Consider the following 17,360-nt stretch of genomic DNA (forward strand, 5'->3'; position numbering starts at 1 on the left):
ACTGGTCTTTATTTTACTCTCAGTTAAATTCTGGATGTTTGCCTTAACTGGTGTGGAAACCAAAAAGGTGAGTGTTGTAACTGAGAGTACTGGAGGAAATGATAGTTCTGGTGCTGTGCATTTACATTGTGGGCTTTAATTTTCAGTTGAGGCTGTCTTGGTAGATGGCTGCTCTGGTGACCTGTCTGTGGGAAAGGCCATCCAACCACAGAATGGTCTGGATTGAAAGGGGACTGACTTAAAGCCATGGGCAGGGACACCTTCCACTCTCCAGGCTGCTCCAAGCCCTGTCCGGCCTGGCCTTGGATACTTCAGGGCTCTCATGTGTTCAGTGTTTTTCCAATTAAAATGTCTTGAAATTTTCTCAAGGGTGAAAGAGCAAGGGACAAGCAGAATGTGTGCTGGAAAGTGGAATAAATCCCATGGACTTGTCTGCAAGGATGTTCAGCTGTCACATTCAATATGACAGTGGTGACACTCAGGGGTTAGGGCAAGGTGTGGCAAACAGGAACACATTCAGTTCAGTCTCGTGTTTAATTGAAAAACCTAATTTAATGCAAGGTGGGTTTGGATTTAATAAACAAACCAATGTTACAGACATTTAAATGGACATTGTGCCAGAAGGTGATATGGCATTAAGCTCCAGAGCAGGTGGTACAATAACTTGCTGAATTGAGTGTAAAATGAAGCATCACTTACTGTGTGACCTCTTTATAATGAGTGTCTGAGGTGTTAACAAACCAAGAAAAAAGTGTTTTTAATTGGAAAAGGTACTTTGCTATAGCAGCTTCATATTTAACAACTTGTGCTTTTAAATAATAGATTGAAGTCAAAGTTCAGCTGAAGTTGCAGTAGATTTTTTTTTTATGTGTAAGTGTTCTCTCCCCTAGGAACAATGACCATCTGGTTGAAAATAGACTATTTTAGAAAAAACACCTTTTGTGTCCCATGTCTGTATTTAAAGAATGTCTTTTAGTATTGGGTTTGAGAAGTGAATACTACAGGGAATTTTTTCAGCATGACTTATCAAACTTTATGGCTTCAAAGGAAGAAATAGAAGCTTCATTTTTAGTACTTCCTTAGGATGCTGTTTATTTGATGAAACTATTATGCCATAAAACCAGAAAGATTTGTGAAGGATGATGGTCTCTGGCAATGTTTATCCACACAAATCACTTCCTTTCTTGGAATCAGAAGTGTTCTTTTATAGAGCATGAAACACAAAGAGCAGAAATCCAGGAGTTAAACCAAAGCACAGTATTAAATAAAGGCACTCTTGGGAGAGCATGGAAAGGGAATGTTAATGTGGGCCTGAGAGATTCTGAGTTTTCTTCCAATGTCCTTTTCCCCTATTTGTTCTACACAAATCAGCCCCACACAGGCATTCTTCAGGAGGAAAAACATAGAACAAGTCATGTCAGGTTGGCTCTCAGCATTCCCTCATTTCAGACAGGAAGAGGTTGTTGGATAATGGGAATATACTCTTGGAGAATGTATTATAAGTCTGGTGGACAAACCCTCATTAACTAATGCAAACTAACCCTGATTAACTAATGCAAACTCTTTTTCCCAAGGTGATTTGCATCTCACTGCAAGTTCCCATTATTTTGTTCAGAAGTAGAAATGTGGATCTCATCAGGCAAATGTTGGTATATTCTTTTGTTGAAGAAAGGCAAGCCAAGAGTTGTGTGTTGAGATTCAATGAAACTGATTTTGTGATACAAATATATTCTAGTGTCTGGAAGGATTTTGGCTTTGTGCAGGGGTCTGCAGCTCTGTGCTGCCTATACTGAAAATGCCTGATGTATCAAACTTCAAAAATCATCTAAGTTTCAAGAGGCTGTCAAGTTTCTGATCCAGGGTTTTTGGGGTTTTTTTTGGCCAGGATGACTACTTCAAACAACCAATTAGGGGTTTAAATTATTCTGACTTTGTAAACTGATACTGTAAATATCTTATAATGAGGTACTTTCCCATTTCTAGTCTAAGCTATCTGTAACTAAGGGCACATCTGTATTTTTCTTTATTTTCTCCCACTGATCAATATTTAGAAGCTAATTACTAAAGCAAATTTACTGTGGTGCTACAGTGAGTGTCAGCAGGAGCAGTTTGTGCCAGAGGCCCTTCTTGATGAAGCACTTCTGGACAGTGGGACTGAGGAGGGCAGTTCTGCCGAGGCTTTGGCACCTCTCAGGATTCTCATAAGAATTGAGATGATTCAGATAAATGTCAGAAGGGATTTGCTGCCTGCTGGAATTAGACAGTTGTGTGATGGCAGTGTTTTCTTTTGATATCAGCATGGTGTTAAAGGGGCTCCACTACCTTGCAACCTGGAACCACCTGTCAATCAGCTGAATTCAAATACTGATGGCTTTCTATTTACAGTGAAAACCAGGAAACTTGGAGAGCTTGGGGAAGAGACCCACTGGGTGCAAAGGATGGCATTTGATTTATTATTATTTTAATTACTTAACAGTGCTAAGGGAGAGTATAACTAAAATCCCTAGAGCAGTCTTCAAAGGAAGAAAGACAAATATTGAAAAATGTTGTTTACAGCCTTTAGTGTTTCATCCATGTAAATACAAATTTAAATACAGGGGCTGATCACATCTGCTGAAGTTTCTCCTTCACAGAAGCAATGCTGAAGAGCCAAACACAGCTGCCTAGAAAATGGGGGTGGAATGCAAGAACTTTGTCTGTGGTGCCTCCATCCAAGAGCACATCCTGATCTCGTGTTCCCATGGGCTCCTGCCAGGCTGGCCTGGAGTCCTTAATGGCCCTTTGAACTGTGCCAGCATGAAGTGCTCAATTTATATTTTGGTTTGGGATGATGTTTTCTGGCTCATGGCATAGCTGCAGTCTGATAAAGTATCTAAAGCCTGCAAGAGGCAGGGTAAGGATTTTCTTTGAGCTGCTTGCCATTTTCCCCTCTCTCTGGCTGTCCTGAGGTGACTTTATGATGCTTGTATCCCCAACTGTCTGTTCATGCTAGATATTAAGTTCTGCACCTCTAAAACTAGTTCAGAGAGCAAAGGGAGAAAGAAGAAGCTGCACTTGCTCCCCAGCCTGCTTCTAGACTGTGTTGGCTGCAGTAGACAGCAGGAGAGAGCTCTCCTTTGCTTTTTAGTGAGTTTTTTTTTGCTAGCTAAGGCAGAGAAGTTTCCCAAACTGTGGTTTTTCTTTTTCTTAGAACTATTCAAACCTACTCTAGGCTAAAAACCCAGAAAAACACCAAAAGCTCACACCTGGAGGCCACCAGGCCCAAGATGCTGCATTCCAGCAGTAGAGGGACTGATAACAAACTAAGTGAGCTGAGCTACACCTCATAACAAAGACTTTCTACATTTGTCATGTCTTCAAAACAGCAAGAAGTTTGGTTGTTTTGTATTGTTCATTTTTTATGCTAGTAAATACTTTACCTATTAAATAAATAGGGTTTTTCCACTTTTATCCAAAGAAACCTTTTCCCAAACCAATTAAAAGAAGAACCACTTAGATTTGCTCTCTAAAAAAAATCCCAGTTCAAAGGTTTCTCCAAAATTTGCCCTAAACCAGGACACTGGGTTCTCAGCCTTCTGAGCTGATACTCTGACTGCAGTTAATCACTCTCTGATGGAGTTTACTAAAAAATATCCTGATTAGTCTGAAAGAGTTTAACATTTTTTTCCTTAGATTATTTTGAGAAACAGCTGTGCCACTGCACTTAGGTTGAAAGGGACATTATGGTCCATATTGGGGGTAGTTATGCACAGCAACAGATAAGGGGAATCACTTCTTGACATAACTGTAGTCAGAGAAGATAATCTGATCCACTCTGTAGGCTTAGAGATGATAATTTTCTAGTAGATGAAAGAGAATTTCTCCTAAATATTTATTAAGATATGCTTGGGATACATTTAAAACACATCTGATGGATAAAATTCAGGATTAAGATAATGAAAAAGAGAAACAGTTTTTATTGACAAGACTGATATTAAACATGCCAGAGGAGGTGCTTTGTATCCCATTCCAACTCTAAAAACATCTAAAATGGGCTCGTTTAGAGTGATTCCTCTATCAGCTGTGCTTGTTCTGAGTGCAGTCAGTGCCTTCAGTGGCTCCTCTGAGCAGTTTGTCAGGGCAGGGTGGTTTTTCCTGACTGCCTGGAGCTTGGTTAGAGTCTGCAAGGTGATGATTTGAATATGTTGAATGTGACCCTGGTCAACATCTGTGTTTCATTTCAATTTTATCATAAATGAGGAGGGAAATCTGAAGCAATGCATTTCTAATACACAAATATAATGAATGGTGTGTTGTGTGTTATAGCTGTGCTTGCCATTCCTCCTTGTTGATATAAAAACTGATTCGAGAAAAAAATCTGAAAACCAGAAGTTTTCTTTCTCTCCATTTCTGTGCCACTGCTAAGCCTCACAAAAGCCCTCTCCTGGTTTCCATAGAAATGGCCTGTCTGCTGATTTGAGGTAATGGTTCACTTCCCTTTTTTCTTGTATATCTGAGTTTCCTGAGAGATTATTTTATCCTCTACATCCTTCATGTATAGAAGGGCAACCCAGGTAGAGGGGCTGATGGAACAGGGGAAACTTCCTTTCCCAAGGAAAAAAATCCGGATTTATTTGACTGAAGAATAGAGAAAAAAGGCTTGTGTGTGTCACATGTGCATTTCTGTGAGTGTGAACAGAACCAGCTCTGTGTGTGCCTGTTCCACAATGTGCTCTTGCTCCTATAATGTCCCTGTGATCCCAATGGAACATCAGTGAGCAGATTTAGGAGATCCTCAGTTAAAGCCAAGCAGATGTAGGCTCAATTTCTCATCGGGCTGAGTTTTAGTATTATTTATGTACACAAGATTTTCTGTTTACAGTTTGTTTGCATTAGAATACACCCATTTCTTTGAACCATATGATAGGAGATGACAAGAAAATATATTGGGGAACCACCCACAAGATGTTTACAGTAAGGTCTTAATCTATGTTACAGCATTTCTTCCTAGTTTAATTTGAGACATTTATGTCTACAAAGATAAAATTCAGAATTTAGTTCTGATGAGTGTTATTCTTGTAACTGCCAACAGAATTGCTTTCATGGAGTTACTCTACCAGAGTTGTTGTAAAATAAACAGGGAATCATGAGGCATATCCTCAAATTTGCTATCTAGTGTTTTGAATCCAGATGCTGAGAGCTTTGACAAGTCCTGTCCATGGTGTTCAGTGCATTATTGATACTCATTGACACAAAGAAAAGCAGAATTTATTCTGCTGTTTCTGAGAGCAAGAGTTTGATGTTGCTGAAATATGTGATGCGTGATTTTCATGATGCTGTTTTCTGTTTGTGTTCTGCTTTTTTCCCTTATTACTTTTGCCTCCCTTGACATTTTCAGGAATTATAAATCTTCCCAATAGAGCTGTTTACTTCTATACTTGCAAAAAGGTCATCTTAAGAAATTCCAAAGAACAGTACTATGAAGGGCTTGGGGATTTTTTTAGTGCTTTGGGTTTTCTTTCTACTTTTGCCAGACTCATCACTTGTCTCTCAGATACTATTGCTACCTTCTCACCTGCCAACATGGAGCAGTAATTAAAGCAAACCCCACTGTGATCATGTCCTTAATTTGTGCTCTTTCAGGAGTGCCCATGAAGTGAACATTTCTTTTGTGATTGCTCAGCTGCAGGTGACAGTTTCAAAATACCCTCTCAGCTACTTTGGGAGAGTTGTTGTCTTCAGCCCCAAATAAGTGTCAGGGATAAAATCAGTGGCCTGAGACTGTTCCTGTTTCACTTCCAATCTTTAAAGACATCAAGCAAATTCTTTATTTGCTTTTTGGTGGTTTGCTTGTAGTAACAGTTCTGTTTCCATTCCATTTGTGCTTGGATTTTTGAGCAATAATATGTGCAATCCTAGAAGATTGAGGTAATACTTGTCTTCCAATTTTCTGGCATTTCCTAATGTATATGAGAAATTGCTGCATTTCTTACAGTGGAACAAATCTTGGCAGGTTTGGTATATTCTCTGTCTGTAACTGTTGCTTGAATACAATTCCATAGGACAGAGATGATCTGTGTTATTTAATTAAATGCAGTATGTTGGTATAGCAACATTATTATGTTCCTTGAGCATTTAAAAGTGTTTTAAATGGTTTTGCTGTTTTCAAAAAGTAGCATCTTTCTCAGTCCATTTAAGTGTAAATATTTATTAACATCTACAGTTTCCTCTAATTATATAAATGGAACAAACCAATCACACCCAGATAGTTATATCTTCTGCAATAGGACTCTATTTTATAATCAGTTCTCTTGGTTTTCTGTGTATATGGATCATCAGACTAGAACTACCTGTACTGAATCTTCAGCTGTATCATTCTTTGTGTCAGTGTCTGAAGCAAATTACCTGCTAGCAAAGATACCAAGAAGTGAATCTTAGCAGCATAAAATCCCTGAGATTTTTGCAATAATTAAAATATTTTGGTTATGGGCTCAGATTTCCTGCTTAGAAATCAGCACTCTGAAGGCAGATAAATGAAAATGGTCCCTTGGGAAGTTGAGTTTCCAAGGTGAGGGGTGGCAGTGGTGGAGAAATCCATTCTTGCTTTTTTCTTTTTTTCCTGTTTTGTTTTTTTCCCTCTGTTCATTCTGAAACTATGACTTGATGAATGTCATTAGGCTGTAATCCATTTATTCCATGTGGTGGTGGGAACAGAGAATTTGACAGTTCATTTGGACTGAGTGAACCAGAGTCACTCTGAGCTGAGCCCCCACTGCCGTCAAACTGCGAGATTTTCTTCTTGATCATTTTTCTCTCTTTTGCTCGGCGATTCTGGAACCAGATTTTCACCTGGGGCATAAGAAATGATACCTGATTAATTCAAACTGCTGCTAAACCTTTTACAGTAATCATAGCGATGGAAATGTAGGTAGGTTCAAAAACACAATTTAAAAAACCCAAAACCCAAAGCAAAGAAACAAAAAACCATGAGGAAGAAAAGCGCCAAAGTTAAAACCAAACCAAGAAACCCTCCACAAACAAAATACTGAATCTATGCAGTGAAAAGTTTTTGCATTATTCTGTATTAATTTTTGGCATAATAACCAATGGAAAATTGATTTTTTTCTTGATTTCTTTTTTTTCTTGGGCCTTTGGTGTAAAGTGAACACATTGCGTTCTGTTTAGGAACACAGAAATCCATGAACTCATTGAGACTCAGGCCACAGAGTTCATCATTTCAGCTTTGCCACTGTCATAATTTAGGAAGATGCAATTATGGATTAATTGTGAAGATTTCTTTATTATCTATGTTACAGATTAATTCAAAACCAAGCAGTGAGGGTTATTTTTTTCATTTATGTTGTGAGTGATTTTTGTGTGCATATATATTCTTATGTATTTAAAAGCTTTGACTGTGTTTATTACTGGAATATATATTTAAACATGTATTTTACAGATACATTTATACTGGTATGTGTATAAATAGATATATCAGCATTACTTAAAAGACAGTCCATTTCCCAGGCTCATTGTGCAGGTGAAACACTTGTCTGTTTAAAATCTACTTTAAGTATTTCTATTTTCTTTCCTTATGTGAAAGTGTGAATGAGGAGGAACTTCTGTTTGTGTTTTCCTGCTTGCTAAGTGTGTTCTTAATTCACAGTATTTGTTACAGCCTTTAAGGTGTGTTGAATACAATACAATATAGAAAGTTGTACCCTTGCTTTGTATTAAAAATCTCAGTGATTTATATTTATTTTTTACTACCTTGCTGGTATTGGCATGAAGAGGCATTTAGCTTTGTCTGTCCTGTGGAAATGCTGATCAGTTATGTATTTTGTCTGTATTATACTTGAAGGAACTTTACAGGTAAAAAAGGGGTGGCATTAGGAGCAGCAGCTCTGTAAAAGAAAACTGCTGATTTTCTGCAGGCTCACTGGGGAGTCCAGCCATGTCTGTGTTCTAAATCAGCCAGCTTGCAGAACTTTAAGGTGGAGGTTGCAAATCTCTCATAATTGCAGTTCTCTGAAAATCTTCCAGTGCAGCTCTATCCCACTGTGTGACAAACTTAGTCCATCCATGATAAAGTTGGTTTTTGTTGTTCCTGCCTGGGAGCACTCACAGTCTGTGCAGTGCACTCTGTACTGTTTGGGTCTGGGCACTAAAATATGTTTGTAAAATCCCAGTGCTTGATCCTAAAACACCACTGATTGTCTCTGCATTCCTACACTTCCAGCCTCTGTTGGTCCCTCTCTGCTCCCTGCTCTTCCACAGACTGAGTGCAGAATCAGAGGAGGCCACTGAAAGAGGAACATTTTAAGAGACCTGAATGTGTATATTTAGAAAGAACAAAAGCTTGTAAAATTCTAAGAAGAAAGATCTCTAGTTAATATTTACTTCAGGGCAATAATCTGGTTTTTAAATGAGATGACTAATTCAGTATCACCAAATCTGCCCTTCTCCTCCAGCTGTAGCAGAACCATTGAAATTCTGGAGGTTTGGATCCAGCAGTTATTATTTCCACACACTGCAGAGCTGTGCTTGAGAGAAGTGCTCTCCCACACAGGGATTTTAGGGAATTCTCGTCCTGAGTTCCTCTAGTGTCTGTATGAACATGGCCAACAGGAGCCTGGCTTTATCCAGAACAGACATTAAATATGTACTAGACAGGAGTGAAGGCAGAGCTGCTCTCCAAGGGAGCAGCAATCCAAGTATGCACTTGAACATTCCCTGGATGGATAGTCTTGGCTACACATATGAGTGGCAAAAAAGAGATCCTGACTTGAAAATCCAAGCTGTAAAACCCCCCTGAATATGCTGAAATCTGACAGAGGAAGAATGTGGCCTGTGGAAATTGTGGCAATATATTTGTAACAAAAAACCCCATAGATATCTCACTGGATTGAGTTTTAACTTTCCTGTCTTCCAGCTGAAATATATCAAATGCTTTGGATTTTTTGCTGGCCATTACTTGGTGTGATTTCAAGAAGAAATAAAACTATGAATGTTGTAACTCTTGGGACCATAGCTAAGACCTGTTAAGCTGAACTGTTTAAATTCCAGCTGGTTAACAAGCTAGAATGTAAGAATAACTACTTTTTAAAGTATGAGTTAACTCCTAATGTTGAGTTCCATATAACTGGGGGGTTCTGTCAAACTAACTGTGGGGCTGTGTAGTGGATTCTCTGTGTTAAATGCAGGAGGTGGCTGCTGTGTCCCCTGGCAGGGCCCGGGCACTGTGGGCACTCCTGAGGGGTGCTCTCTGTCCCTGTCCCCTGGCAGTGGCAGTGCCTGGGCACTGTGGGCACAGCTGAGGGGTGCTCTCTTTCTGTCCCTGTCCCCTGGCAGTGGCAGTGCCTGGGCACTGTGGGCACAGCTGAGGGTGCTCTCTGTACCTGTCTTTCGGAGAGTCCCAGGTTTGCTGCGAGTTCTGACTTCCTCCTGATTGTAATGTATCTGTTGCAGTGAAATTCCTTCTCTAGTTCCAGTCTCTGGTGATCTGTGTAAACAACCCGGTACTTTTCTTTTGTTCTTGTTTTACCTGGTTAGAAAAGAAAGATTATTCATATATTGAGTTGGATTTTCCATAGCAGCTTGCAAACATCTCGGGCATTTCCCAGACATTAATTAAAATACAGGACACTTGTATGGGATTGTTTGCTGTGGTACAGAGGAGGAATAGAGGTGCAGGGTGAAGTAACAGACTGTTGGTTACCATAATTGTCTTCCCCTCTTTATTTCCCCTCTCTGTAAACATATATTTAAATGTGAAGCTCTTAAGTGATAAACACCCTGAAGCATCTTAAATAATTCACAGCAGTCCATAATTGGTGCTGGCTATATTAATCTCAAAGGGGTTTCATTTCAGTTCTCAGTGAAGTGACTTCTGTGTCTCTGAGAGCATAAATACCCAGGATTTCAAGACTGAGCTTCAGTCACAATTTGTGCAGTTGTACCATGGCCTATTTCTTTATCTAAGTTTCTAAAGATTGCTTCTGTAGCACAAAGGTATGTCCTACTAGAAATGTTGAAATGTTTTTCCTTTCTTGTGGCCATAGGATAAATTTAGAAGTTGAATAATAATTTAATGTACTTTTTCAAAAAGGTCCAGTCTTGCAAGGTGCTGAGTGCCTGTAGGATATTCCTGAGGGTACTCTGTGCTGGGCTTCCCTTTAGAGTTGGAGGTACTTGACAATTTGTAAGATGAGGCAATAAAATCTTGTAAAAGGATTACAGGATCACCCTCTCTCTAATGTATAAAAGAAATATTCTTAGATATATTGGATCAATACTGTTAATAGAAGCATTACTAAATGTTTAGACTGTATCTCTCATTTAATATAATTTTTAAGCAATTCTTCATGTAATAATAATCCAGAGAGATCAGTTTTCAACTTATTTGTTCTCCTTTGCACTTTCAACAACCAACTAGATAGTTTTCCTTTTTTCTTCTGATCTTCCCATTTTTTTTTGATGTGAGTTTTCTGGGACAAACTGTAGGACAAAGACTCCTTTAAAGTGGTTCCCTAAAATCCATTGAGGTGTTAAGATGAAGCACACGCCACACAAAGGAGCGACAAGGAGATCTTATCAAGAACCCCTTTCACATTCAGAAACACAAGCCAATTGGTTTGGAATTTACAAGCCCTAAACAAATGTCAGACGCTTTCATCTTAGCAGAAGAAAAAGGGAACAGAAATAGATGAAGGAATATTTTTTCCTCAGTTCTCTTTACTTTTGGACCGACACCGAGGACAGATTGGGATATTTTTATCTGAAGGTAGACATAGCTGAAATAAGCATAAATAGGGATATTTTCCCAAATCCTCTGCCACTTCAACTTCCAGCACAGAAGATTTTACTGCCTAAATTTGCAGGACTAAATAATTTAACTAAGTTTACTTTTTTCATGGTACAAATCATTGGCTTTGAAATATTTGCCCTCAGTGATAGTTCTAATGCTAACAATAGTATAGATATTCAGGTTCCTTGTAAACTGAGGGCTTAGAGGGAATCTTTGAAAACAAGTTAAAATTCAACAAGGTTATTCTGGCCTCACTATAATCAGCAAATATAACCATGATTTGAGGGGGTGGAGAAACGGAGTAGTTTTCCCCATTCCCCTTGGTCATAAAATTCACAGAGTATTTCTTCTGAAGACAATAAAGCTGGGAGAAGGCCTCTTTATTTGCTGTGAAAATCATCACCCTTTCCGGCAATATAACTCCTGAAGAAAAGAGGGAGAAGGAAGAGACAAGACTGCATATCAAAGCAAAGAGAAGTGTTAAAAGGGTCTGTTGCCTCAATATGACAGATAGGCCTCAAAACCTCAGACAATGTAGGCCAGTGGAAAATAGATGTCACAACTAATTTACAAAGAAAAATAAATTAGCATTAAAGTAGGGGCCTGGCCTTTTTTCCTGCTATTCTGTTTTGCTTTCTGGCCATGTTTCTGCTGTTCTGTAATCTGAATTACTTGTACATCACAGCTTGTTTAAACAAAGACATAAAATGTCTTGGATATACTTTGAAAAAAATCCTGTGGCTGAGCTTGTAACATATGAAAATCATGTTGATCTTTTGTTTAGTCCTGTTAAAGACCCTTCTTTCTGAGAAGGGTCACTCCCTGATGAAGTGTCATATGAAGTTTTAAAACCTTTTTCTAGGCCCTTTAGATACCTTTTCGGTGAGTTTTACATTTTGAAGGTTCTCTTGCTCTCAGAAAATACACATCTTACCCTGTTGATTACACAGAGTTTAGAAAATAATTGAAAGTTCTGCTCCAACATAACTGAAGAGGATGGCAGATTTTATCATAGATTTCCAGTAAAAGCAGGATCAGACTCTCAGGAATTCTTTAGATGTTCTTTTCCTCACTTGGAGAGCCTGACTGGGAAGGTCTCTTCACCAAGCCCACTTTCCATGTTTGATTTTTTAAAAATGTCTTATTGCCTTGTATATTTGCAATGTTTGTGTGTTTGAAGCAAAACAAGGGTTGGTTCTGAACATACAGCTACAGTCCTTTAGCCAGAGGATGTTTCATTTCAAATCACAGTTTATCTGTTGAAAGGACAGAGTACTTCTGTCTTTGATCTTGTTTTATCCTGAAATTGACTTGATCAGGTAAATTTTAATTTCACTTTACCTGCAACTGCATTTTTTTAAATCAAATGCTAAATAAGAATATTGAATCAGAATGTAGTGTATTTAATAGAGTCTGAACAGGGAGGAAAAATTCCCACTGACATCTCCTCACTCAAAATAATTCCCACTGTCTTTAGGACAGTATTTCAAGAGCTCTCACATCTAATTAGATGTGTTGTGGTTTCTGTTACTCCATTCTGCTCACACACACTGATGTGTGTACACATTGGTGGAGTTAAGGACATACACATGTTTATGCATAGAAATGTATTTGTAGAGTTTAGGGCTGTCATTCTGGGATTTTAAAGCAATGAACTTTATTAAGCAGTGATAACATTGAAGGAGAGGAACCAGTAGCTACTTTGATAACCCAAATAACATTATGGCAATAAGGAAAAACAGCAAGTGTGTTTCAAAGAGGGGTTATAATGGCATCGAGTCAGTTTTCTTCTAGAGAAAACACTGATAAGGTGGTACAGAGCAGTTACATGCATAATTTTAGCCTTGTACTTTATTTGAATTCTCTTCCATTTATCACATTTTTTCTGTGTGAAGATTAAAATTTCCAGTTTTTGTTTTTTTAAACACCAATCAAAAGCTAAATCTCTCTGGTACTTTTCATGTTTTGCACAATTACCACATTTGTGCTTCACTCTCACTATCTCTTTTTTTAAGGTGGGTTGATGCCTTGAGCTCACTTCTGTGAAGTCCTCGGCTGTTTTTAACACTTCAAAGGATTGGGTTCTAGGAATGCACAGCCTGAGGACATGCAGCTATTGATGGGCTCTGTTCCACCTGTCCCGAATGGTTCATAAAGTATTTCAGAATGTGAGTAAATCCTGTGTAAGCACTTTGGAGACTAGAGATGAATTTAGGCCCAAAACAGTGTCTCTGAATTGCAAATATATTTTATAACTTTGGACAAGTGCATGAGAAACCTTTCAGGGTCTTCCAAGACTGTTCAACAAGTGCAAAGCAAGGATTTAGATTTTTAAGTGTGTTAAACTTTAAGAATGTTATTCTTTAAGAACGCCACACATTGAAAATTCAGTGCCAACATGACACAGCCAGGGCTGCCTCATTGACATTCAGTAGTCTCAGCTGAATTTAATCTACACTCAAGTCTTGCATCACTTCTACACCTGGCAATCTCCAATGATGTTAACGAAGTTACTGGGATTTTCATGAGTATACAGAAGGGGGGACAGCAAACTGAATCTGCCTGGCTTTGAAGGCCTTTGTAGAGGCTCCAAGTGGCAGGAGAGCATTGTGATATCCTAATGTTCACCAGGCATTTTATATTTAGTAATGGAGGCAAAACAATGTGTGTCTGCTTTATAATTAAGAAACAATTACCAGGCTAATTTTGCTCCTGAGTAATAACCATTTGAAGGAGGATTCTGTCTCAAGCAGCAGTGCAGATTTTCTGTGTTTTCTAAGATTGCTCCAATTGTAATTGCTCTGCTTTTTTCCAAGCATTTCTTTGATGCTCCCTAGCACACACTTATTACTTTTAACCTGAACCACAGATTCAGCAAACCTTGCTACACCCAGTTTCCACCTTGGGAATATACATGGAAACGTTCATCTGGCAGGCAGCTTGTGGCAAGAACAGGCACATCAGTGAGTGCCACTTGCAGAAAAAAGATTTTTAATTGTGTAATTGTGGAAGCTGAAAATTCTGGCATGTAAGGAAAGGAAAACTGATGTGAAATTAAATTAAAAAGAAGCTTAACCAAGGAATTATGTGATCTGCAAACAAAATAGTCTATGCTGATTGTTTGAGTTGGATTGCTTCTCTAGGAATATTTGTGCTCACCTAATAAATCTGGGCAGAAAAATTGCAGAAAATTGCATAATCACTGCAGTTAGATCAGAGCACATGGTTTTCTTTATAATTATTGAGAGGTCTATAACGTTTAAAAAGATCAACCTGATTCTATATTGATATATTCCCTGCAGCACAAAATAACTATGTAGTATTTCTGTCTGTAACTGTTAAATGTGGCTCCATTGCTCCATAACACTTCCATGATTATCATCACTTTAACATGATTATCATGTTTATCACACAAAATGCTTTACAGGGTGTTCCAGCAGGGATTCCTGGAGCTGAGACCACATCAGCCATTCCACTACAGCAACCACAGAAAGCCTTTATGGGAGAAAGTGAAACTAGCACAAATTTAGTTAAAACTGCATTAAACAGCAGTAGGCTAAATAAATGTCATAAATGACCCACCAACCTATGTGCTTCAAGTAAAGTTAATTATTTCTAAGCTCAGTGATAGCAGAAGATGCTTTCTGAGGTTGGAAGTTGAATTTGCACTCACCAGCAGTGTTGGTTTGCACGGTTTTCCTCATCCACTCATAAGAGCTGTGCCTTTGGCTGTTGGGAGAGATTTGCTGGGCATGAATTGTATCTACAGGAGGTAAGGGCGCAGCAGCAGCAGCGGGGTGCAGGGAGCTGTAGTCAGCAGAGCTGTAGGAGCCCTGGCCAGGGGACGAGCCATTGATGTGGGCAGCAGGCGCGGCGCTGGAAGGGCCTGGGCCGTAGGCGCTCCAGTCCTCGCGCTGGGGGCCGTAGTGGGAGCCCCAGGCGGGCGCCGGCTGCCCGTGGCTGTCCAGGGCTGCCACGGGGTGGTATCCCATGTAGTCGGAGTAGGCTGGGGCAGACACGAAGTTCTGCACGGGCAGGGTGTTGTTGGCCCTGGCAGGTCCTGGGTACATGCTGGGCTCCTTCTCCAAGAGCGAGCTCACGTACATGGCTGTCCCAACTGTAAACACGGCGTCACAACATCTTGGTCCTCAGTGTCTTCTTTTACTGCTCAAAAATATTTGTGTTTGGTTTTCTCTAATAATGCCACTCTGCTTGGAATCTTCTACTTCATCCTCTTTTATTATCAACTGTGTTACCAGGTGCTGGTGGTAATGGTTTACCAAGATCTTGTCTGACGTCAGCCCAACTGCCTGCCTCATAATTGCATTTACATTCAAATGAAGGGCTGACCAACCCCACCTTGCTGCTGGTTCTGGTGCTTTCTCTTTCAGAGAACTTTTATCTATCCTATTATCCTGCCCTGATATTCAACAGTGATCCCAGTCCTGTAAGATGATGCAACAGTTGCTTGGATTTGTAACTTAAATAGTTAAGTAAATCGACCTTTTAAAAAGAAATTAGCGTAGTAACTATTATAGCAATGTTTAACATTCTTGTCTGAAACCTTTATTTTGTCAGGTATTATCAATCAACAAATAAATCTGTTACTCTCTTAATTTCTCATATAATTTTTAAAATCTCCTTTTTAGTCTTTAATGGATGCAGTCAATTTGAATAATTGTAATTCAAAAACTTCAAAATATAGAGCACTTTATAAACAGCATGTCTGGAGTATAAATGTCTCAAAAATGCTCCTCACATTGTTGATGTTTGTAAGATCTTGGTTTTCCAGAATGGGAGAGTTTAAAGCTCTGACTGTAAGACTCTCTGTTCACACTCTCCCCATACAGAGTGATTTAAGAGATCCCTTCATCTGGTGGCCGTTGCAAACTGATAAATTTTAAAAAGCAGACAATAAATCTTCTTAACAAAGATGGTGCCAGAAGTACAAAGAAAATGACTGTAAAAAGTAGTGAAAAAAGTCTTTGATTAGGCCCAGGAATATTGTTGGCTTCTGTTTCAAGCCAACCTTTATCTGCCTGAAAGGAGGCTGGTTCCTTCCTCTGAGGCTGCTGGCTGTAGTCTGCTTCCCTTGGCAGCTTGGGCCAGGGAAATCAGCAGGGAGAGACATCTGGGTTGTTAAGTTTGTGAATCAGAAGTACCGTGATGCTGCTCTGTGACACGCGGATGCTCCCCGGGTCAATGTTCGTGTCCCTCTGAGAAAAATGATTCTGAAAGCGGCTTTATATCCTGTTACTAACAGCTTGTTATTAACAGGAGAATTAAGCCACACCCTAGGACTTTTAGAATTGCCTCTCTGGCTTGTGTAGCTGCAATTTGTGGAGTGAATTCGCTGTATTTTTATTTTGGATGGGTTTCTTTGCAATGAGCTATTTGTAAGGGCTATGCTTGCAAAAGAGGTGCAAATTACAATGAGTTGTTTCCCTTTACAGAGGTGTGGGTTTTCATTCAGTATCCTTTGTATTTTGACACTGCTCGTATTCACACATCCCTTCTAATTCCAGCACTAAAGGATTCTAAGTGTGTACTTACAGACAGGAAAGATATTCCTCTTCTCTTTAGGACTGGGCTTTTTAGGGAAAGAATTTGTACTGAGAAGTGTAGCATAATCTTTCTAATTAATTTTGGTATATTCACAGAATTCTACATTAAACATTGGGATCCTCAGAATGTTGAGGCAAGTTGCATGGGATAGTGCATGGAAAAAATAAGATCTTCTGTAGTTGTTGTACCTTTATAAAACTAGACATTAAAAATAAATGGAAGGAGGCTCTTATTCCCTTTATCTTGAAAGACATGGAATTGCAACACAATTTTTGAAAGCCCACAGACCTTTTAGTACTGAATGCCATCCAAATTAAAAATATGTTTCCTATATCCTTGGGATATTTATCCTGTTTGTGAGCATTATCCCCCAGTTAAATTCCCCTGGATTGCTGAGTGCTGTGCAGGGCTGTCAGTCATAGGCAGATCCATAGGAGGGGAAGGTTTCAGTTCCATGGGCTCCATCTGCATCAAGGGTATCCATGAGCATTGGCTGCTCAGAGATTTCAGCTCAGCCCCGTTGTTTGACTTCCCCCAAACACACCGTTTTCACATCCCTGTGAATTATGTAATCTCATATTCTGCAGTAGGTGATGGGAACATTTTAAATCCCTGGGGTTTTATGGGATGTCTCTGCACATACCCCCACAATTTCAGTATCACTTAATCATATTTTTTGTATCTCAGAGCGTTATCCTTTATTCTCTGTTCTTCTTTTATCTTTTGTTTATGCTCCTCCTTTCCCTTTCTTGTTTTGCCTGTTCCATTATCTGAATTTTCTTCAGTTCTATTTCAATTCTTTCCAGAAGATAATTAGATCAAGATACTCCGATGGCAATTTGCTACACTGATTTGATATCAGCTAACAATAGTAAGCTTTGAATAAGGCATTTTGTTTAAAAAGATTTACATAGCAGGATAAGATTGCTGAGCAGGACTGCAGATTTTTAACACCAAAGTGAGAATAAGATAACTAAAATAGCAATGTTCAAATGATCTGCTCCCTGGGTCT

At 39.1% G+C, this 17,360-nt stretch overlaps 1 protein-coding gene across 1 annotated transcript; it reads right to left on the bottom strand.

Annotated features, from left to right (window-relative positions):
- Nucleotides 1-6,621: 6,621 nt before the first annotated feature.
- LOC115914859 (homeobox protein CDX-4-like) lies at nucleotides 6,622-14,889 on the bottom strand. Its single transcript, XM_030967671.1, has 3 exons — nucleotides 14,457-14,889; nucleotides 9,375-9,520; nucleotides 6,622-6,828 (listed from the first exon to the last, which is right to left on the bottom strand). The coding sequence occupies exons 1-3, from the start codon at nucleotides 14,887-14,889 to the stop codon at nucleotides 6,622-6,624; spliced, it is 786 nt and encodes a 261-aa protein (XP_030823531.1).
- Between the last annotated feature and the right edge of the window lie 2,471 nt (nucleotides 14,890-17,360).

The sequence above is a fragment of the Camarhynchus parvulus genome, chromosome 4A, assembly GCF_901933205.1.
Source record: "Camarhynchus parvulus chromosome 4A, STF_HiC, whole genome shotgun sequence".
NCBI lineage: Eukaryota > Metazoa > Chordata > Aves > Passeriformes > Thraupidae > Camarhynchus > Camarhynchus parvulus.

Coding starts and splice junctions, on each gene's coding strand:
- LOC115914859 (XM_030967671.1), bottom strand. CDS start 14,889: ATGTACGTGAGCTCGCTCTTGGAGAAGGAGCCCAGCATGTACCCAGGA. Junction 9,521..14,456: donor CGTGCAAACCAACACTGCTG/GTGAGTGCAAAT, acceptor TTTTCTAACCAG/GTAAAACAAGAACAAAAGAA. Junction 6,829..9,374: donor TGGGACTCTCCGAAAGACAG/GTACAGAGAGCA, acceptor CTTATGCCCCAG/GTGAAAATCTGGTTCCAGAA.